General features: G+C 46.2%; 1 protein-coding gene across 1 annotated transcript; it reads right to left on the reverse strand.

Moving 5' to 3' along the window:
• Positions 1 to 1,386: 1,386 nt before the first annotated feature.
• Positions 1,387 to 21,687, reverse strand: LOC111951691 (fibrillin-1). Its single transcript, XM_070434820.1, has 26 exons — positions 21,670 to 21,687; positions 19,184 to 19,235; positions 18,760 to 19,001; positions 16,914 to 18,630; positions 16,523 to 16,645; positions 14,341 to 16,377; positions 13,053 to 13,186; positions 12,230 to 12,373; positions 11,943 to 12,122; positions 11,155 to 11,758; positions 10,838 to 10,987; positions 10,056 to 10,270; positions 9,874 to 9,949; positions 8,734 to 9,033; positions 8,114 to 8,347; positions 6,885 to 7,037; positions 6,603 to 6,781; positions 6,225 to 6,423; positions 5,857 to 5,976; positions 4,402 to 4,521; positions 4,239 to 4,259; positions 4,037 to 4,104; positions 3,629 to 3,815; positions 3,160 to 3,288; positions 2,708 to 2,873; positions 1,387 to 1,891 (listed from the first exon to the last, which is right to left on the reverse strand). Exons 1-26 carry the CDS (start codon positions 21,685 to 21,687, stop codon positions 1,732 to 1,734), a joined length of 7,728 nt encoding a protein of 2,575 aa, XP_070290921.1. The 3' UTR covers positions 1,387 to 1,731.
• Positions 21,688 to 23,054: the final 1,367 nt, after the last annotated feature.

Raw genomic sequence — 23,054 nt, forward strand, 5'->3', positions numbered from 1 at the left:
TGTAAGCCGCCCTATGGGACTCCCAATCACGGCCAGTCGTGATACAGCCTGGAATCGAACCAGGGTCTGTAGTGATGCCTCTAGCACTGAGATGCAGTGCCTTAGGCCGCTGCGCCACTCGGAGCCCCAAAATGCCCCTGTGCACAGAGCGAGGTCCATACAGAAATGGTTTGTCTAGATCGGTGTGGAAGAACTTGACAGGCCTGCACAGAGCCCTGACCTCAACTCCATCGGACACCTTTGGAATGAATTGGAACACCGACTGCGAGCCAGGCCTAATCGCCAAACATCAGTGCCCGACCTCACTAATGCTCTTGTGGCTGAATGGAAGCAAGTCCCTACAGCAATGTTCCAACATCTATTGGAAAGCCTTCCTAGAAGAGTGTAAGCTGTTAAAGCAGCAAAGGGGGGGACCATATTAATTAATTAACTCCATATTAATGCCCATGATTTTGGAATGAGATGTTTGACGAGCAGGTGTCCACATACTTTTGGCCATGTAGTGTATGTTTCACCATCTGTGCCTCTCTGTAACATGGGTGCCAATCGTGAAACATGTATCCCCTTGTAAACATGCCATTGTCTGGTTCATGACTTCAGCGATTAAAACATCTTCTCCAAGGGAGATCTGGTTTACATCATGCATTTAGTTTCTTTTAGAACATTGAGATGTATCATTATTAATATTGCACGTATTCCATAGGTTTAAGGCAAAGGAGACTCCTCTCTCTTCAATCTATTCAATGTACATGACAATAATAATTTATTTACTTTCTATAGCGCTTTTCATTACAGAAAGAGTCTCAAAGCGCTTGATAAAGCTAAACAAACAAGAATCAAATAAAACAGCTATATAGATTCGTGTCTGGATGACTATTTTCAGCCAGAGTTGAACGTTTTTTTTTTTTAAGATTTCAAGCTACCAAAAGATGGAGTGACAGTCAAGAGGGAACCGCATGGCTTGAGCAGAGGGAGGATGTAGTCAACAAGGCGTCTCACCGATGCCTCGCCATCGACTGACTGCGACTTCTCTGTAGCCGCTGACTCTCTCTGGTCTTGTAGATCGATATGAGGTTTTTGTTTTTGAGCTCTCCACTCAGGATAATGGTGACAGCCCGTTCATAGCTTATATAAGAGTGTTTGAGACCCATGTATGACAAAGTTTATATGCTCGGTGTATACTACTCTTACCGACCGGTCGTTAAGAAAACCTTGAATTGGATTCAAGTGCTTCTCGTTCGCTCTCCGTATCTTCATAGCCATCAAGACTCAGAACCCTACAGAACCCTCCACCACAGTGCGAAGTCCAACACAAAGCTGTAGACATTATGCTCTCAAGTAAAACAGCTGATGGACTGAAGGTTAAGAAGAACACCCCACAACATGTCTGATAAATAAAATGACTACAATCGTCTCTGTGTTAATCCGTTGCATGTACAAATATGTGGCAATGCTCACTCTGTAATATTAATACAAATGTATTACAGGTTTATTAAGTTCCCTCGCCCAGAGCCGTCCAGACTTTCCTTCGACGTACTTGCTAGGAGTGCTTGTCAGAATCACAGCACGAGATATGCTTAGCTTCTCTCTGCATCAATTTCTGTGTCCACTTCTTCTTTTCTGAAATACAATGGACTTTGAAAGTCCCTCAGCTATAAGCAATTGGTTATTACAGTATAAATAATATAATTACTTTGTTTTATTTTGACATGTACAATCATAATAGCGCTGTTAAGCGTGTGTGAAGTTTGTACTGCGATGCTTCCTGGGTGTAAGGTCGTCGATGACGCGCGGGCTGACGTGGACGTTGTAGTGTAGAGCCGGGTCCGAGTAGTTGAAGGGCGGAGGGTTGTACTGCTCCTGAACATATTCTGGTAACAATTGAGGAATTCTGCACAGAAACAACACAAAGGAATGAGAGTTGTTCAACAGTAACATCTGGCACACTCAGTACTGACTTAAAAAGGGCACTATGCTATTAGACATGGATACAGTTACACAGACATAATCCAAATATGTTGCATAATCTATCAGATGAATAGCACTGTGTGTGTCCATGTGACAGTGGCCTATTTCCTATCATTATAATAAGCTAATTCTACAACATCCCCAATGACCTCCCCGAGCATTAAGTCCATAGGGTATATGGGTCGTTCCATTTGAGTTTTATTCTTTTTTGACCGAAGCCCTTTTGATTTGAATGAAACTTAACATACATATTTGCCCAAGTTAACATTTCATGAAGTTTGTCACGTATACTCCCTCTCCGGCCTCTAGGTCATCAGGCTGCTGATTATCCCGCACACCTGTCACCATCGTCTCGCACACCTGCGCCTCATGACAAGCGCCTGGACTCCATCACCTACTTGATTATCTTCCCTATATCTGTCACTCTGTTTTCATGTCGGTGTGTGTTTGTGTTTCGTGTTCATTGTTTTGTTTATTTATTAAAACACTCACTCCCTGTACTTGCTTCCAGACTCTCAGCGCACTCGTTACGAACTTGGTGTTGTGTTTCTACCCAGTCTTGTGTTTTTGTGATTATGTACTGCAATAACGGTAAACATTGTATCTGAACTGAGGGTAAACTATGCATCTATGCATGCAGTAACCTGTAAATATATATATTGTGGTTTCCGTATCTTTCTGAAGGTACTATATACCATTAGGTATGTGTGAATGTTGTGAGGGTATTCAGGCTACTCACTCTCCTGTGATGGTCTTCTTGCGGGCACAGCAGAAGCAGGCAAGGGCAGACAGGAGGAGGAGGACAGGGATCCCGATGCCTAAAACCAGGCCTAGGATCAGAGGCTTCTTATCCTCCGCCATCTGGGCCATGGCTATCCCCGCCGTCCTGTTCAAACCACCCATGTCTAAACAGTGGGCCAACAGTGGAACGTTAGGTTTAATAGGCCATTAACACATTATTATGTCATACTTAGGGCCCCCAAAAAATCTTGGTCAGTTCCCATGTTAACAAAATTTAGTAGCTGGCCAGTGCATTTGGTTCTGGGTTCAGAGAATACACGCTTAGTGGAAACTATTTTCCATAACCATAGTATGACATGACGACGTGAAATGACCAGGAACAGCATCACACCCTGGGTATTTGCATGAAATGGTAAACGGTGAACGACCCATCTTTTCCCACAGCCTCACCTAAAATGCAGGATTGGGTGTAGTCGACGTCGGTGGTCCCGTTGCACACACACCTGTACCCTCCGTAAGTGTTGGCACAAAGGGCAGGTTGCCTACACACAGCCTCATTAGATTTACACTCATCCAAGTCTGTGAGAGAGAGACGAGAGGATAAAAGAGACAAACAATTTGTAGTACAAAACCATCTCAATTCTTGCTGGCAAACACCGACTTAGGACTGCATCTTTGACAACTGCAGGAATCATAATCACCATTATCATCATTGTTGACATGACAATGTGTGGTCCTGGTTCAAGTTAAGCTTCCCCTGAGAGCATTGTTTTACATTACATCGTGTGACGGCCGCCCGTCAATGCCCTGAGGGATAATAAAGATTTTCTACTACTATTACAATCAATACATTCTCAGTCTGACAACTCCTCGTGACTATACAGTATAGTTTAACAGAGGAACTCCATGATTGTTTTACCTCCGACTTCAGCGGTTCTGATGCTGTAGTAAGCACCGACTCGGGTCAGGTAGTCTCTGATGTACCAGTGGGGTGTGTCACTGGACACGTTGATCCTGTACTCATCCAGACCTGAGCCCTGCATCGGCCGTTTCATCACAGCGTTGTAGAACTTGTTCTGGAAGCCCATTGACAGAATCTCCTCCAGCTGTAGGACGGAGAAGTTTGTCGTTATTTTGTATAAACACACATATCATCACATCATTATATCACCCCACTCAGCCATGATCTACATTTACACACACAATCCTAGGAGCCAGAGTTTTCCCTTTCCATTTCTGGACTGGTATCCCTGGTCAGGTCATGTGGTCTGGAAAAACGTATGGCCCTATAGCTCGTTTTATGTGTTCCACACACTCCCTCTCTCACCTGCTTCAGCCCCTCTCCTCCAGACCCCTGGTTCCTCCAGCCCAAAGACACGTTGAAGACATTGAACCCTGTCAACAACAACAACAACAAGGCCATAAAATGACCTCACACTCCACAATGTGGTCACGATCACCATGGCGACACAGTAGTCATGTCTTGCTGTGCAGTATTGGGGGATTTTTTTGAAAAATAGAAGGCTTACCTGGTGGATTGGCAGAGTCCCCTGCAAAGGAACAAATGAAATGGTATCATCATTATACAGAGATAATCTGGTTAACACTTTACTTCATAATGCCCTGCAGAAGATACTGTTTCATGCAGTACTATACTGGAACAGTTGTAACTGGGCCGTTCTGTGTACGTACCACAGCCATCGGTTTCCTCAGTGCTCTGGTAGCGACAGGAGCATCGGACGGACCCTGGCGTGTTCACACACTCAAACTTGGCGTTACGACAGGCCGATGGGTCCAGGCACTCATTTATGTCTGAATCAGGAGGAATATTATCATTATGTACTGTAATCTCTTCAGAAAACAACTGCAATATGGCTCAGAGATACACTACTTGGCCAAAAGTATGTGGACACCCTTTCAAATTTGTCGATTCAGGCTATTTCAGCCACACCCATTGCTGTCAGGTGTATAAAATCGAGCACACAGCCATGCAATCTCCATACACAAACACTGGCAGTAGAATGGGCCGTACTGAAGAGCTCAGTGACTTTCAACGTGGCACCGTCATAGGATGCCACTTTTCCAAAAAGTCAGTTCGTCAAATTTCTGCCCGGCTAGACCTGGCCTGGTTAACTGTAAGTGCTGTTATTGTGAAGTGAAAACATCTAGGAGCAACAATGGCTCAGCCGCAAAGTGGTAGGCCACACAAGCTCACAGAACGGGACCGGCGAGTGCTGAAGGAGTGGTGTAAAGCTCGCCGCCACTGGACTCTGGAGCAGTGGAAATGCGTTCTCTGGAGTGATGAATCACGCTTCACCATCTGGCAGGCTGATGGACGAATCTGGGTTTGACGGATGCCAGGAGAACGCTACCTGCCCGAATGCATAGTGCCAACTGTAAAGTTTGGTGGAGGAGGAATAATGTTCTGGGGCTGTTTTTCATGGTTCGGGCTAGGCCCCTGAGTTCCAGTGAAGGGAAATCTTAACTCTACAGCATAGTTGGTCATGGTTTTCCATGGCCCAGCAGCCGCACACAAGCCTAAGATCCCCATGTGCATACAATGACATTCTAGACAATTCTGTGCTTCCAACTTTGTGGCAACAGTTTGGGGAAGGTCCTTTCCTGTTTCCGCATGACAATGCCTTGGTGCACAAAGCAAGGTCCATACAGAAATGGTTTGTTGAGATCGGTGTGGAAGAACTTGACTGACCTGCACAGCCCCTTGATCTCAACCCCATCGAATACCTTTGGGATGAATTGGAACGCCGACTGCGAGCCAGGCCTAATCGCCCAACATGAGCGCCAGACCTCACTAATGCTCTTGTGGCTGAATGGAACCAAGACCCCGCAGGAATGTTCCAACATATTAATGCCCATGATTTTGGAATGAGATGTTCGACGAGCAGGTGTCCATATACTTTTGGCAATGTAGTGTAGTTTACATTGTTTTCAGAATGTATGTATACTGTAGTGACCTTAACTCAACACCTACGACGTCGTCGAGAGGTTTGGATCTCTTGGCGTGAAAGCTATGGTGTTGGCTTGACAGTCACAAAGTCCAGGGTTCAAGCCCCGGTCAGGACTACCCCCTGACTTTGCTACGACACAGTATGTTTATGTCAGAGGTTAGGGGTCAAGAGTCAGTACCTGTGCAGTTGCGTCCGTCCCCAGTAAAGCCAGGCTTGCACCTGCAGGTGTAGTTGTACCCTGAGCTGAAGCAGTCGGCCATCGTGTGACAGGGAAAGGGGAAGGGAGGGAGGCAGAAGTCTGAGAGGAAAAGAAGGAGAAACATGAATGAGAACAGCTCAATGGTCATGAATAGGGCCAGGAATTTATCTGGATGAGGGAAAACTCCTGACTAGTAGTAATGAATAATTTCCTGAATACAGGTAAAGAAGTTGCTAGCTGAGTCGTGCTCATTAGGGCACACGACGCAAAACGAGCAGGTAGCCCCAACCTGTTTTCTCTCCCGTTTAGTGCCTCATGAACACAACCCTTATCCAAAGTATACCAACCATTCTCAAAGCACTTGTATCCTTGCTTGTCCTCGTAGATGGTGGGTGGGGGGCACTCTCCACAGGTGAACTGGTCTGGCTCTCGCTGGGATTGAGACTGGCACTGCACTCCTGGGAAGCAAGGCTTCCCTTTACACACGTCGGTGGTATCCCCACAGAAGATCCCACTGAAACCCTTAGGGCACAGACACCCTACCACCTGGGAGGACAAGGCACAACGGAAGGAAGGGTGTGTGGGGTTGATCGGCATGGGAACATCATCTCACACTCAAAACACAGGACTAGTTCATATTGCGCTCTGGGAGAAAACACCCAAGCCCATGTAGAAATACTCCCCCTTACTGTTTTGTCTGTCAGTCTGTCTGCTTGTTTGTTTACCTGAAATCTCCCCTGCAGATGGTTGTCCACGATGCTGTTGTATTGGCAGGTGCCACCGTTGAGGCAGTCGCACACCTGCAGGATGGGGGTGAACTGAGAGCTGAACAGCTGGTCATCAACTCTGATGGTCAGGTAGACAGGTTGGATGTTGAGTGGTGTCCAGGTCAATATGCCATCACCTATAGGGAGAGACACATTAAGGAATTATAGAAAACTTCGCCACGGGGGGGGGGTTGCATGTGTGTGTGTGTATGTGTGTGTGTGTGTGTGTTTCTAGCTCACTTTTCCCAACAGATGCTTGTGGTGGTCTGGGGAAGAGCAGTGAGAAGCTTATAGGGTCTAGGTTGGTGTCTTGAGTGCTGATCTGCACGCGAACAGTGGATTTGACCTTACAACGGATCACCGTGGGCTCAGTCACGATGGGAGGCATGTTCCCTACATAGGAGAGAAATTGAAGCATGTCAAACTCAACTCTGGAACTCGAAGCCAGTTCCTTTGCTTTTTTTCGTTGTTCCCCTTTAATAACGGACTGATTTAGACCCGGGACACTAGTTGGGTGCAATTAAGTATCAGTAGAATAGAAAACCAGCAGGCTCTGGACCTCGTAGGATAAGAGTTGAATACCACCTGACCTATAGAGAAGCATGTCAATTGACCTCAATCAACACTACACTGCATTCAATGAATTGTTACGGAGCGAATGGCAGAATACTGTGGAGTAGGATGAAGTTGCACATACAGGCCAGTGGTGGAAAAAGTACCCAATTGTCATACTTGAGTAAAAGTAACGATATCTCAATAGAAAATTGAGATACCCAGTAAAACCCAGTAAAATACTACTTGAGTAAAAGTAAAAATGTATTTGGTTTTAAATATACTTAAGTATCAAAAGTAAAAGTAGAAATAATTTCAAATTCCTTATATTAAGCAAACCAGACGGCACCATTTTCTAGTTTTTATTTATTTACAGAAAGCCAGGGGCACACTCCAACCCTCAGACATCATTTACAAATAAGGTATTTGTGTTTAGTGAGTCCATCAGATCAGATAGTAGGGATGACCAGGGATGTTCTCTTGATAAGTAAGTGAATTTAAACTTTTTCCTGTCCTTCTAAGAATTCAAAATATAACGAGTACTTTTGGATGTCAGGGAAAACGTATGGAGTAAAAAGTACATTATTTTCTTTCGGAATGTAGTGAAGTAAAAGTAAAAGTAGACAAAAATATAAATAGTAAAGTACATATACACAAGTAGTTTTACTTACGTACTTTACACCACTGATAGACACTGATATAAGGTTAGTTTTGTGTTTATCCCTCTAAACTAGCCCAACTAGGCTAATATTTTAAGATTAGACTCTGTAATTGGGGAGGGAAAACTGATCCTAGATCTTTGTCCAGAGGGCAACTTTGACCCAGAGCACAGAGTATGTGACTCGAAGAGGAAGTGCCAACATCTACAATAAAGATACAAATTCTTGATCCTCTGGCTGACATAACAGTTGACTCACCAAACACCATAGCCAGCTTGTGGTACAGCTCCTGGGACTCCAGACTCTGCAAACCCAGTCCAGTGTCGTTAGAAGCTAGGATGTCATGAACACACTGCAAACTGCCCTGACATGTCCTCCTCAGTCTGTCTTGTACAGCTGGACTCACTGACATCAGCTCCTCTGTCGAGGCTGGAGTAAACCGACCAGTGGGTGGGATGGAGAAGAGCAGGCTCTCTGGAACAGGCACAGCCCCTACGGAACACATTACAAGACATCAGTCAGAACCCTCAAGACAGCTCACCATATTTGACATTAGACAAAGTGACTTGACAAAGACATGACCTTATATGTAACCGAGGGGCTCTGTGTGAATTCGTACCCACTTATCAGACCAAGGATGAAAGGGTGAAAGACCGCTCCTTTAAACACCTAGCAATGTCTGTGAATGGCTACTTATACATGAGTGGAGTTAGGGGTACTTAATCTGCGTGATACACTATATTTGAATTAGGGTAGAGGGACCACACTAGCATACTACCTAGAATGAAGCAATGTATTGGACATGTGGTATGTTAGTATTGACATTCAATGTGCCGCCGACTCCTTCAACGTGACTTATTGACTTAAGCCTCACTCACAGGACAGGCCAAATTGGCGCAGGCTCTCCTCCGGGGGAGGGTTATTCTTGGGGGAGATCATCAGCTTCCCGTCAGACTGCAGGAAGTCATCGGTGCGGTTGGAGCTCCAGAGGCCCAGCAGGCCCACGGTGCGGCTGTAGAAGGTCTGGGGGACCTCCACCAGGGCGGCCAACTGCTGTGCACCACCACCTCCACCCACCCTCCACACCACCACGTGGAGCCCCCCGGCGTACACTGCCGCACAGCTACTGGCCGAGGTACAGCGCACCGCAAAACCTTCCTTGCCCATGTGCACCACACCTGCAAGGACAGCAGAGGGCACTGTTATGTCATTTTAAGGGGATATGAGGATAGCATTCTATTGCTACTACAATATGCTGGGTCCCAACCCACTCGGGTGTGGAAGGGAATGAAATTGTAGACCAGACAGCCATATAATTCATATTCATCTTCCACTGGTTAGAAGCGAGGCCAAATGTAAGATCAGAACCATTCTGATGGATATGTGGCAGAAGAGATGGGACTCTTGAGCCCAAGGGCCGTCATTTATGTGCCCTCGACAGAAAGGTCGGTAGACCAAGATTCAAGGGTCAGATTAGGAAGGAAGAGGTGGTGTTTGCTCGATTGCGCCTAGGACTTTGTACACTGAACTCGTCATTACATTCGGTTGGCCAGCATGTGAATGGTTTGTGTCTGGAGTGTGCGGTGGAGGAAACGGTGGAGCACGCGTTGTCAAATTGTTGTAAGTATGTTGAAGAGAGGGAAAGGTTGAAGAGATTGGACTGCGTTGGTACTGAGTTAGGTAGGAGGATTTAGAAATGTGGAGCGTAATGTTGTAAACTGTGATTGACCACACACTCCGGCCCAGTAAGTGGCAGCACGCACCTTCAGCGTTTGTTTGCGGAACCGCCATGATATCATAGAAGAAGAAGACGCTACTGTAATATTGTATGTAACAAGGGTTGGAGAATGATGTTCCAGGTAGGTTGTAAAGTTGTGTAGAGATTTACTATATTCCTAAATTGCATTGTCTAGTCCGTTGGAATAGTAGTAAAATGTTGAATAGTAATCGTCCTGTTTCTGTGCCATGTTTGTTATGGTAGGCCAAGTGTAGGCCTGTGTACTGCTTAGATTTCTTACCGACAAAGACTGGGATCTTCACATTATCCACCAGGACCTCCAGTCCCTCTCCTGACTCTGCACACCGCCACTCAACCTGAACACACACACATTCACACAGAGGTGAGGACAATCAAGCACGTGAGATCTACAGCCCATAATACAACCCATAAGACAGACACACACACACACAACACACTGACCTTGCCGATGCCCTGGTGAAAAGCAGCCATCCTCACCACCGTGGGGACCCGTCTAGCCTGTCCGTCCGTCTCCAGCTCGCACGTCTCACCCTGCAGCGTGAAGATATTGGAGCCCGTGTAGGAGGAGAGGCGCACAATGACAAACTCGCCGAGGGCCTTGAAGGAGTACTCAGTCCCATCGAAGGTGATGAAATGAAGGCTGCCGTACACCATGCCTGCGGACGAAACAGGTACGTACTGTATGAGAAGGAAACAATTCACTAACCGAGACTTTACACAGGACATTTACACTCATTTACACTAATGGGTCCAAGCAGACAGGCACACAGTGAACGATCTGTCTACTATCACATAATGGGACCAAACATGTGGGCTATATATCATTGACAAACAGTGACAAAATGATTTTTAAGCAATTAGGCCCGAGGAGGTGTGGTATATGGCCAATATACCACGGCTAAGGGCTGTTCTTACGCATTCGCAACGCGGAGTGCCTGGATACAGCCCTTATCCGTGGTAAATTGGCCATATATCACAAACCCCCGAGGTGTCTTATTGCTATTATAAACTGATTACCAACGTAATTAGAGCAGTAAAAATAACTGTTTTGTCATACCCGTGGTATACGATATACCACGGCTGTCAGCCAATCAGCATTCAAGGCTCGAACCATCCAGTTTATAATAGAGTATATTCTGTGACACAATAATAATTAATTCAATGACTTGACAGGAGTTGAAAGTTAATGACCCCCATTCCGCTGAGTATAGGTAAGCTCTCACCAATGCCCTGTGTTGCCTTGGCCGCGGTTATGCAGCAGTCGGGGCTCACCCAGCCGTAACCTTGGCAACGGTCCAGGGGTCTCTTGGCCAGATAGAGGTGGCACAGAGGAGACTGGATACAACACCACTGGAATGGAAGGAGATCCTCATCTAAAGATGGAGGGGGGAGAAATAAGGCGACAACAGGCAATATGGATGAGTTTGCTAGTTTAAAAGACATGCAGCTGGTGATTACATCAATGAATGCCGTTATTGATTTGAACAGCATCCCGAATGGCAGGTTGAGCTTTCACTATATGACGTAAATGAGACGGTACCTATGTGTTTCTGTGCAGTGGCTCCAGAGAAGTAGCGCTCACTGTATCCAGCCAACAGGGGACCTTGTGGGTCATACACACATCTCTTCCCTGAGCCGTGCCGATTGGACAGGATGGACTGGAATACGTGACCCCCACTGCCCCCCCAGCGCAGCCCCCGTAGCTCCCTCAGCCGTACCCGATCCTGCTGGTTGGGGGGCAGGGTCTCAGGCCCGAAGGCCAGGTCCTCCAGTGCTTGGGCGCGGGTACAGGGGCACGATGACACCCCCATGGCCCACTCCTTCGGCTCAGGCTCCTTTAGGGCCCACACCTGGCACCTCATCTTCGGGTCCTGTTCGCGCTCTGTGGGCCCTGTCAGGTCATACACCAGCTGACCCAGTTTACCTGTGTTCCCCCTCACCTCCTGAGGCCTATACCGCCCCCCTGGGCCAAACAGATTTGTTGAACTCGTGGTCTCGTTGAAAAAGTGGGCTCCACCGTCGGTGTAGCCTGTGAGGGCGTCATGGTGGATCCTCTGGCCAGGACCCCAGTACATCTCCCCGAAGCGTAGCAGGGCAAAGGAGCGCTCCCCGTCCGTAGTCAGGATGCACTGGAAGGTGTTAGTCTGGAACAGGCCACAAGGTGGCACCACAAGAACAAAAAGATGGGGAGAGAAGTTATATGTGAGGACTGATGAATCAGGTAGGTTACATTCTCCCAGCTAACACTTGAGCAACAATGGATGCTAATCTAGGACAGACATCCGGACATACAATACCACACCCTGTACCATCCAATAACCCACATACCTCAGAGTGGTTGATTTTCTGATAGGAGACAGCCATCACATGATCCCAAGTGATCTTTAGAATCCAGGCTGGGGTGAACGCAGGTTTGTCGTTCTTTTCCTCAAACCGCGTCACATCGTCCGCTGTACGGCTGAAGACAATTTGGGAATATCTATCTGATATATTCAGCTTGTGGTATTCCTAGGAGAGAGAAAGTAATTCAGATTAGGTGAGATTAGTCCAATGACTGTCATCCCCACTTTGACTCCACTCTGACCCAAACTCACCGCTCACCCTTGACATCTCACCTGATAGAACAGCTTCCCCTCCCCGAGGGTGAGGTCAGCATCGTCCCAGAACACGGCCAGCATTGCCAGGCTCTCGTTGCCACGGAAACCCGTAGGGAAAGGGACAGGAAGCAGGAACTGCTCGTTCTGACTGATAGACTGGAACTGAATGAGTCCATTATCTGAAAACTAAGCCAGAGAGAGAATGATTGATTGATTTAATTTCAAATATATATATATTTAATGCCAAACCTACAGTATGTCTTATGAAACATGAATTCTAGTCAAAACTATTCTGATTTGTCCTTTACTATAACATTTGGAAAGATAAATTGACCAATGAGAAAGCATTATCGATCACAATCTTGGTACTGTACTGACTTGGCCAAGCAGACTGTCACTGTAATGGTGCACATCTTTGTTGTCATATTAATGCATGTCAATGTTGTGGTAGAACAAGTCTTTCCCAGTCTGGCTTTACACTGTACTGTAGAACCAATCCTACAGCTTCTTTGAGTATTGCTTAGTTCCGTCAAAGGTGATTATTTTATTTTGGTGAATGTATGTGTTGTAGTTTTGCACATATATCAGTGTTTTGTTTGTTGTTGTTTTTTGGTGTGTAGATCAGTTGTAATATTGCAGATAGAGATAGAGATAGAGATAGAGTTTCACAGCAAAGGCCATTTCAGAGAAAAAAATACACTGATGTACATCTTCTTGCATCTGCATCGAATAAAACACTGTAGATTTGAAAGAAGAAAAAAAAGATTGTACTAATCATTTATCTTGCTGTGTTCAGTTCAGGGCCAGTCTCAGAGGAGTGAGTAAAGATGTGGATACTCACATAGACCCGATCATACAGCTTGCCTACGAAGGGGAAACCCATAGGTGGTGTGATGTAAGGAGAGTTCCCATCTTTTGTGTCCAACCGCACTCCTATATCTCCCACCTCGTCACCAAACGGGTACAAATCACTCTCTGTGAATTACATCATTGTAATTATGACATTTTGATACACTTTTCACACATAGAAAATATGCAAAATGCCAATTACTATATATGCTGCAAGAATATTCGAAGACGTAAACAAGCTCTTTTACACTATTTAGCACTTCAACTACTTCAAGTGTACACTAGACACATTTAGTATGTGATCAGCATACACTACCGTTCAAAAGTTTGGGGTCACTTAGAAATGTCCTTGTTTTAAAATAACATCAAATTGATCAGAAATACAGTGAAGAAGCGACTGTGGGATGCTGGCCTTCTAGGCAGTGTTCCTCTGTCCAGTGTCTCTGTTCTTTTGCCAATCTTAATATTTTATTTTTATTGGCCAGTTTGAGATTTTCTTTGCAACTCTGCCTAGAAGGCCAGCATCCCGGAGTCGCCTCTTCACTGTTGACGTCGAGACTGGTGTTTTGCGACTACTATTTAATGAAGCTGTCAGTTGAGGACTTGTGAGGCGTCTGTTTCTCAAACTAGACACTCTAATGTGCTTGTCCTCTTGCTCAGTTGTGCACCGGGGCCTCCCACTCCTCTTTATATTCTGGTTAGAGCCAGTTTGCGCTGTTCTGTGAAGGGAGTAGTACACAGCGTTTTAACAGATCATCAGTTTCTTGGCAATTTCTGGCATGGAATAGCTTTCATTTCTCAGAACAAGAATAGACTGACGAGTTTCAGAAGAAAGTTCTTTGTTTCTGGCCATTTTGAGCCTGTAATCAAACCCACAAATGCTGATGCTCCAGATACTCAACTAGTCTAAAGAAGGCCAGTTTTATTGCTTCTTTAATCAGGACAACAGTTTTCAGCTGTGCTAACATAATTGCAAAAGAGTTTTCTAATAATCAATTAGCCTTTTAAAATGATACATGATAATGGGCCTCTGTACGCCTATGTAGATACTCCATTAAAAATAATCCGTTCCAGCTACAGTAGTCATTTACAACATTAACAATGTTACACTGTATTTCTGATGAATTTGATGTTATTTTAATGGACGAAGAAAGGACATTTCTAATTCTGACCCCAAACTTTGAATGGTAGTGTACATGCAGAGACATTCATTCCCTAACCACATACAGAACACAGAGCAAAGTTAACTTGCAGCGTAGCTGTATGAAGGAGTAGCCCACCCTTAGCCAGCTCAGTACAAACAGTGTTGTTAGAGGCACAGGAGCAGTTGAAGGACCCTGGGTAGTTTCTACAGGACGTGTGGGCGGGGCATGCCGAGGGCGACACACACTCGTCCTGGTCAACACACCCTCTGTCCCCATGCCCCCCTCTCTCCCCCCTGGTATCCCAGCCACTGGTACAGCGGCATTGGAACCCCCCCGCAGAGTTAGAACAGGTGGCAGCAGAGTGGCATCCTCCATTGTTCTGTTGGCACTCGTCCAGGTCCACACACAGGGCCCCGATGCCCAGGAGTCCTGGATGGCACACACACAGGAATGACCCGGGCGTGTTGTAGCAGAGGGCGCGTTTGTGACAGGGCGCCGTCAGGGCGGCGCACTCATCCACGTCCTGGCACCAGGTGCCGTTGCCCGCGTGGCCCTGGGAGCAGTGGCATGTGTAGGAGCCTGGAGTGTTCCAACAGCGCGCCGAGGGGTGACACACCTCGGCACCCTTACTATTCCCACATTCATCCGTATCCACACACGCTCCCACATCCTCATGGTACCCCCCGGGACAGTCACAGTGGTACGTCCCGGGCAAGTTAGTGCACACCTGGTCAACGCGACATGTGGTATTAAAGAGGCACTCGTCAATATCCTCGCACACCGTGTCATTGCCTTGTGCCCCTGGCTCATACCCGTCCAGACAGGGACAAAGGAGGGAGCCAATAGTGTTTTTGCACACGGAGTGATCAGGGCAGGGGGCGCCCTCCGGGTCGCTACATTCGTCTACATCCTGGCAATCTGTGCCGTTCAGGAGGAAGCCACTATTACAGGGACACTGATAGGAGCCAGGGAGGTTGATACAGGTAGAGGAGGGCTGGCAGACAGAGACAGAGCTAGAGGAGTTGGAATACACCTCAGAACACTCGTCCACATCCACACACTCAGTTCCGTTGCTCCAGAAGCCCACGTAGCATAAGCAGAAGAATGAACCAATGGTGTTCATGCATGTTCCGTTGGTACAAAGCGGCCCGAGGTCGGGGTCCAAACAGTCCTCGATATCCTCACACCGATCATTTAAACTGAGGAATCCTACGTTACAGGGACACAGGAAGCTGCCATAGGTGTTGACGCAGTTGCTGTTCTCAAGACAGGTGGAGTTGTCCAGGCACTCGTCGATATCCTGGCAGCCTGTTCCATTGCCCTGGTAGCCGTCCCAGCAGTTACAGACAAAGGACCCGGGTGTGTTCTGGCAATCTGAGCTATCCGGGCATCGCGCCAGCCCCAAGACACACTCGTCAAGATCCAGACACTGAGAGTTGTTACTAGCCAGGAAGCCCAGATCACAGGGGCAGCGGTAGCTGCCCTCTGTGTTGGTACAGGTGCTGTTGTCAGGACAGGTGTAGTTCCCCGCCTCACACTCATCCACATCCATGCAGTGTGTCCCATTGTCCTGGTAACCATCCCAACAGTCACACGTGTAGGAGCCCTCTGTGTTGAAGCAGTAGGAGAACTTCGGGCAGTACTCCCGCCCCGATTGGCTACACTCATCCACATCCCAGCAGGCCACCCCGTTGCCATGGAAACCATCCTGGCAGTGGCAGTAGAAGGAGCCCTTGGTGGGGTGGCACGCTGCGTGCGGGTGGCACGCCCGGCTAGCGTTCAGGCAGTTCTCCACGCTCACACACGTGCCTGCTTCGTAGGCTAGGCCCAAGATGCAGGTGCAGTTGTACCCCCCGGGGGTGTTGAGGCACGTCAAGTTCCTCCCACAGGTGGACGGTGAGAGACACTCATCCACGTCCTCACAGACGAACCCGTCCCCCCGGTACCCCTCCTGGCACAGACAGAGGTAGGAGCCGTCCGTGTTGTTGCATTGGGCCAGGCGGCTGCAGTTGTGGGGCTCGGCGGAGTTGTCGGCACACTCGTCAACATCCTGACACTCAATGCCAGTGCCCTCGGTGCCAGACGGGCAGATACAGTTGTGCGATCCGGCAGTGTTTGAGCAGCTGGCAATGGGGTGGCATCCTCCATTTTGGTTTTGGCACTCATCAATGTCTATAATTCATCCAAAATGGGACAGTGTCAGGAAAACAGCCCCACAAGTTGCTAAAAGAAAGCTCACAAGAGAATCCACACCAAAGTTACAGAGTTATGTAATGTCTACTGATGATAGAAATTCGAAGAGAAATGTTGCGCTTACCAGAACAGTTCTTCCCGTCGCCAGTGAAGCCACTGAGACAGAAACAGAGGTGACTCCCTACTGTGTTCACACACTGGGCAAACTCACTGCACTCCTTGTCTCCAGACACACACTCATCCACATCTGAGAAGAGAGAGAGAGAGGGAGAGAGAGGGAGAGAGAGAGAGAGAGAGAGACAGAGAGAGAGAGAGACAGAGAAGCGGAGAGAGAGAGAGAGAGAGAGAAAATCACCTGAACAACATGAACATCTTACAATTTTATAGTACAACATATTCTAAATAATTTGTAACACCAGATTTTGAAGAAAACATATAGGATTTTGCAAATGAGTGTTTATTGAGAAATATTGAGTGGTTCTGGTAGTTTTTGTGACGAAATCAAATCCTCTTACCAACGCAGTTTGTCCCGTTCTGTCTGTAGCCCACTTTGCAGAGACAGGAAAAAGAGCCAGGGGTATTCACACACGCAGTCTCATTCCGAGGGCACACATTCTTCTGACACTCATCTATATCCGAACAGGCGAGTCCATCCCCCTCAAAGCCTAGGTCACACACACACTGGAAGCCAGCGGGCGAGGGGTGGCAGAGCCCATGACGGTGGCAGGCAGGGGCACACCGGGGACTGGGGGCCACACAGGTGTCATTATAGGCCACTGTGCCGTTCATACACGAGCAGACGTAGGCTCCGGGGGAGTTGACACACTTTGAGATGGGGGGACAGGTGGCGACGTTGGAAAGGGCACACTCATCCACATCCTGGCACCGGAAGCCATCCCCAAAGAAGCCCAGCTGGCAGGAGCAGGAGAAATCCCCGGGTATGTTGGCACACAGTGCCCGTGAGTGGCATGTGCCTTCTTCAGCACACTCGTTCACATCCTCACACCTGGAGCCGTTGCCTATGAATCCGTGCTTACAGGTACAGGTATGGGAGCCCACTGTGTTCAAACATGTGGCGTTGACGTGGCAGGGGTTGTTCACTTTGCACTCGTCGATATCCGTACAGGCCTTGGTCGCTGTGGGGCGGGCAAAGCCCAGCCGGCAGGGGCACTCATACGCCCCCTCGGTGTTTGAGCAGCGTTCATTGAGGTAGCATGGCTTCTCCATGGCCTGGCACTCGTCTATATCCTGGCATATGGTGCGGTTGACCAGGTTGAACCCAGGAGGACACAGACAGGAGAAGGAACCTTTACTATTGACGCAGGTGGCTTTATTCCGGCAGCCTCCGTTGTCCACCAGACACTCGTTCACGTCCGCACACTGGATCGCCCCATCCCCGGAGTAGCCTACCTGGCATCTGCAGTTGAACGTGCCCGCAAGGTTGGTGCAGAGGGCATTGGAGTGGCACTGCTGTGCCAAGGAGCACTCGTCCAAGTCCTCGCAGGTGATGCCGTTGCCCCTGTACCCTGCCCTGCACTCACAGGTGAAGGAGCCCGGGAGGTTGGCACAGGCGGAGAAGGGGCTACAGCGCCCGATGGTACACTCATCCAGGTCCATACACTTGGAGTTGTTAAAGACGTAGCCCGTGCCGCAGTCGCAGTAGAACGACCCCCTGGTGTTGACGCACGCGGCCGAAGCAGGGCAGATATTAACGGTGGCGCACTCGTCGATGTCGGTGCACTTCCTGCCATCCCCTAGGTATCCGGTGCGGCAGGAGCAGTCATAGCTGCCCAGCACATTGATACAGGCAGCGTTGGGGTCACATGTATTCTCCCCATTACACTCATTGATGTCCCTACATGCCAGCCCATTCCCATTGAATCCATCGAAGCAGGAGCAGCGGTACGAGCCCAGCGTGTTGACACAGTCAGCATAGAAACTACAGATGTTACCAGCACACTCATCAATGTCCTCACAGGTTTGTCCATTGCTCTGGTAACCAATACTACAGGTGCATTGGTACGATCCAGGCAGGTTCTTACAGCCTTTGTAGCCTAAGGAGGCCGAGCATACACCGGGAGTCTCTGAACACTCATCTAAATCCAGACACAGGTAGTTCCCATTGCCCTTATAGCCTGTGTTACAGGTGCACACATAGGAGCCAGGGTTGTTGATACAGGTGGCATTCCAGTGGCAGATGCCACTGTTTGTGCATTCGTCAATGTCCGTGCACTGAAACCCATTGCCATTGAAGCCTCCCTTGCACTTGCAGTCTCGCCCTCCTTCTCTATTCGTACAGAGGGCACTGGCGTGGCAGCCGCCGTTCCTCGTCTGGCATTCGTTGACATCGTCACATTGGACTCCGTCGCCGAAGTAGCCATCCAGACACACACAGCTGTAGCTGCCCAGTGTGTTGTAGCAACGAGCCTTTGGGTGGCAGCCGTGGAGGCCGGTAATACACTCGTCAATGTCCACACACAGTAGTCCATCTCCATGGTAGCCAAACCGACACACACATACAAAGTTGTTGCCTTTAGCCTTGAGGCACTCGGCATGGGTGTGGCATTTACTTCCCACCGCTTCGCAGTCACTCAGATCAGCAACTAGAGAGAGAGGGAGAAAGAGGAGAGAGAAGCACGTATTAGAATAGAGATAAACGTATTGATGCAGTTAGTTTATTTAGAACTCATATACTATACTAGACCAAAAGAAAATGTAATTGATAAAGAGAGAGATGACTACAGTCAAGATGACATGCAACCAGATTGTGGACAGACTCACCTACAGAGCAGTATCCCAGCACTGCACAAAGACACACCAGTCTTAGCAGTGGTAACCTGCAAGAAAAAGAGTACAGTGAAAATGGTGACATTGAAATGCGTAACGTAGAAGTTTGCAAATGTATTTCACACCGCCTTGAGACTAATTTGGAGGCTCTGGAAGTCCTGTTATTTGTCAGTGCATTAACCTTCATCCCTTGAATTTGTATGAGTCACAGAGACGATGTTATATCATAGAGCTCAGCTCTGGGAAAGTAGGTCAATTCCTTGTTCTGCTTAATGGTGGTAGGGTATTTGTTCAATTTGTTAGGATCCTTTTTGTTAGTTTGCGTAACCCACGTCCACTCCAAACAATGTTACAGGGTCTACTATGACCTTAACATGAAGCTTTTTATTTTTGAGACAAGAATCAACCCACCACAAGAGATGAGTGAAAAGCTACTGATATTATTATCTAATTATAACCAGAATATTATTAAACATTGATGGGATAAAATAGGGAGTAAACGAAACAAAATTATAGAGGTTGCTGCTATTCATATTTGGGTTGGAAATATACATAAGTTTGTCAAGACATATTCCAAAAAAGTATTTGATATTCTCTGGTGATAAAACGTGATTTTGAGTATACAGTACCAGTCAAAAGTTTGGACACTCCTACTCATTCCAGGGTTTTTCTGTATTTTTACTATTTTCTACATTGTAGAATAACAGTGAAGACATCAAACTATGAAATAACACATATGGAATTATGTAGTAACCAAAAAAGTGTTAAACAAATCTAAATCTATTTTATATTTTGGATTCTTCAAAGTAGCCACACTTGTTTGCTTACTACATAATTCCATATGTGTTATTTCATAGTTTTGATGTCTTCACTATTATTCTACAATGTAGAAAAGAGTACAAATAAAGAAAAACACTTGAATGAGTAGGTGTGTACAAACTTTTGACTGCTACTGTATGTTTTTACTAATCATTTGGCATTAACTGCTGCTTCTTTGATTAGGCCACAAAATGAACAACCTTAGAAAAAAAAGGACACTGAACTGGAATCCATTATTGTTTGTGCAAAGAATGTCCTTGACTCTATTGTTGAGCATCCAAATACGTGAGACATCTAAGTCCAGAGGGGTTGGAAATACAAGTCCCCTAACAATATCCCACTGAATAGAGGAAACGGATAAGAATAATCCCTGTTTTCTGATTGGGTTACAAGCTAAATGCTAAGACTCCCTCTAGGCCAGGTTCAATTAGTGTGTGTCCGTGTGGAGGACTGTGGGGACAGAGCTTCATACGTATAAAGCTGGGTGGTGGTGAGTTGTTTTGCATAAAAATACAGTCTACTGTAAGTCCCAGACCTTATTCTACACAGTAAAGTTATACAGTTACAGTAAACTAAAAGGTCATGTTTGCCTCTTAGCAAACCCCTACATTTCAACATTAGGTGCAGTATCCACTGTACTCTATGTCAGCTACTTGTTTTCAGGTCCAGAAATAGTTCAAGTTGAAATCTATTAGAATGTATTTGCTCTAATACAACATTCCTGTTTCAATGTTGAAACCCAAATGATCTATATCACAACTTGGCAAATGAAGGTGAATGAGACATGCATGTACCATTGCCTTCACTTACGGATACGTTTACTGAGTACCAAAGAACGGGTATAGATTGTTAAAAAATCTAGAAGACTATATGGCCAAGGACCAATGATATGGATTCACTTTTATTTAATCAGGGGAGATCAATTGAGACCAGGTTCTCATTTTCAGTGTATTTTTTATCTTTTACTTTAAGGTCTCAGGGCACCTGAGACCTTAAAGTAAAAGATAAAAAATATATATAACAAGATACAATCGCAAGTACATTACATCAGAACAACTCTAACATCACAGCCATCATAAACCAAGTTATTAAATCAATCAATGTAAGGATTGCCTTTGAAAATGTTCTGTTCCCCTTGCTAGGGAAAAGTGTGTCATCAGACAATGTCTTTATATTGGGTTTCCTGCTCAGTATCAGAGACACCGGAGTACATGAAGAATTTGGCAATAAATGATTAAAATGACCATCCAAAATTTTTCTAAATCACAGAAAAGAAGTATGAAACGACCAATTAGGAACCTTTCCAAAATGTATCATTGAGAAACCCTTGTGTGTCTAAAAGTCAGTCAGAGCGCACCAACAAGTCACATAAAAAAATAAATATATATGTACATAACTCAAAAAGGCCATCAGACATTTGTAGCTACAGGTTTCATAGCAGAGATTTACTCACCGCATATTTTTCTATATTCTCAGAGTTTACGAGGCTTTCATTGGGGCTGAGAGTGCAGACTTCTCTCGGTTGTAAGGTCTGTATCTCCGTCTCTCTGAGATGGATGTGACCGTGTCCTTTCCTTCCTTACCCAGGCTGTGTGCCCGTTCAGTTCCTCCACTCCTGTCTCTTGTCTCCCAGAGGGACCCAAAACAATAGGAGTTCTAGCATACCTGAGAGCCCTCTGACATCTTAAACCGCTGAGAAGGGGAACACCCATATTTTTCATTATGTATCATTCCTCTCACAATAACTGGACAAGTCCCCTGAGGCATTCATTTGTCCTCCTCACTGTGAAGGGATAGAGTCAAATAGACAAGGAACACTGGTCGGGATAGGTTCATCTGTAAAGAAGTGTTAGAAGAGTTTTACAGTGTTATTCTACTGAGAATAGTTCACAATTATATGATGATGTGGGCATTTTACATTTGGGTTACATTCTACATTTATCATGATTACTTATTGTTTTCTCGGAGGAAGGCGTTTGCATAAACTATACAGAATGTGCCTCTAGGAATCAGGGCCCACATTCACCTCAGAGTATTTTTTTTTATCTAACCTTTATTTAACTAGGCAAGTCAGTTAAGAACAAATTCTTATTTACAATGACGCCCTAGGAACAGTGGGTTAACTGCCTTGTTCAGGGGCAGAAGGACATATTTTTACATTGTCAGCTCGGGGATTCGATCTAGCAACCTTTCAATTACTGGCCCAACGCTATAACCACTAGGCTACCAGGTCCCTCTTCTTATTCATTAAGGTCTACAGGCAAAACGGATCTGAGATCAGTCCTCCTAATCTGAGACGCTTTGTGAATACGGCCCCAGGAGTCCAAATAGTAGGAGTAGGAGTGCTGATTTCGGATGAGTTTAGCCTTTTAGATCATAACGAATGAGATCAGGACAGATCGGAGATCAGCACTCCTACTCTGAGATGCTTTGTGGACACATTGCAGGTACTTCACTCGTAAACCTATTAATCAGCTGTGTGGTGAGATAAAGGCTACATGTAGATAATATATGCTCGGTAATAAAGTAAGTCAACTGTGTTGATAAGGCCATTTAAAGGGAAATTACCTGTCTGGTTTATCAGTTCCATTCCCAGGTGGAACAATCACTTGAATAGAGTGTTTTGATATGATATTTTTATTGTCTGATCAATAAAAATCTTCGATATTATCGTATTTCAGAAAAAGATCATGAATAGTCATGCTGTACAATAGTTGTACAATACATTTCTATTTAATATCGAAATATATTTTCACTGGTGGATCAGTACATAACTTTCCACACTGCATTTACTGATGCATCTGAGAAATATGACTCATAGACAAATGAGTCATCGCCGTGGAGACTTGAGTCAGTGCATCAGCAAAACTGATCAGTGTTGTTTCAAGCTTTGGTTCAGTTTTGTGTGAAAACTTTACCTGGGTTGTTTCAATGATACTGAATCTAATGATATATATCAACAATGAAGCCTGTAGTTTGAAAACGTATTGTACAGCTGGTATTTTGCAAGGCATGTGTAGAAGAGAACAGCAGGGGGTGAGCATTGTAGG

This window comes from Salvelinus sp. IW2-2015, linkage group LG25 (assembly GCF_002910315.2).
Source record: "Salvelinus sp. IW2-2015 linkage group LG25, ASM291031v2, whole genome shotgun sequence".
Lineage (NCBI taxonomy): Eukaryota > Metazoa > Chordata > Actinopteri > Salmoniformes > Salmonidae > Salvelinus > Salvelinus sp. IW2-2015.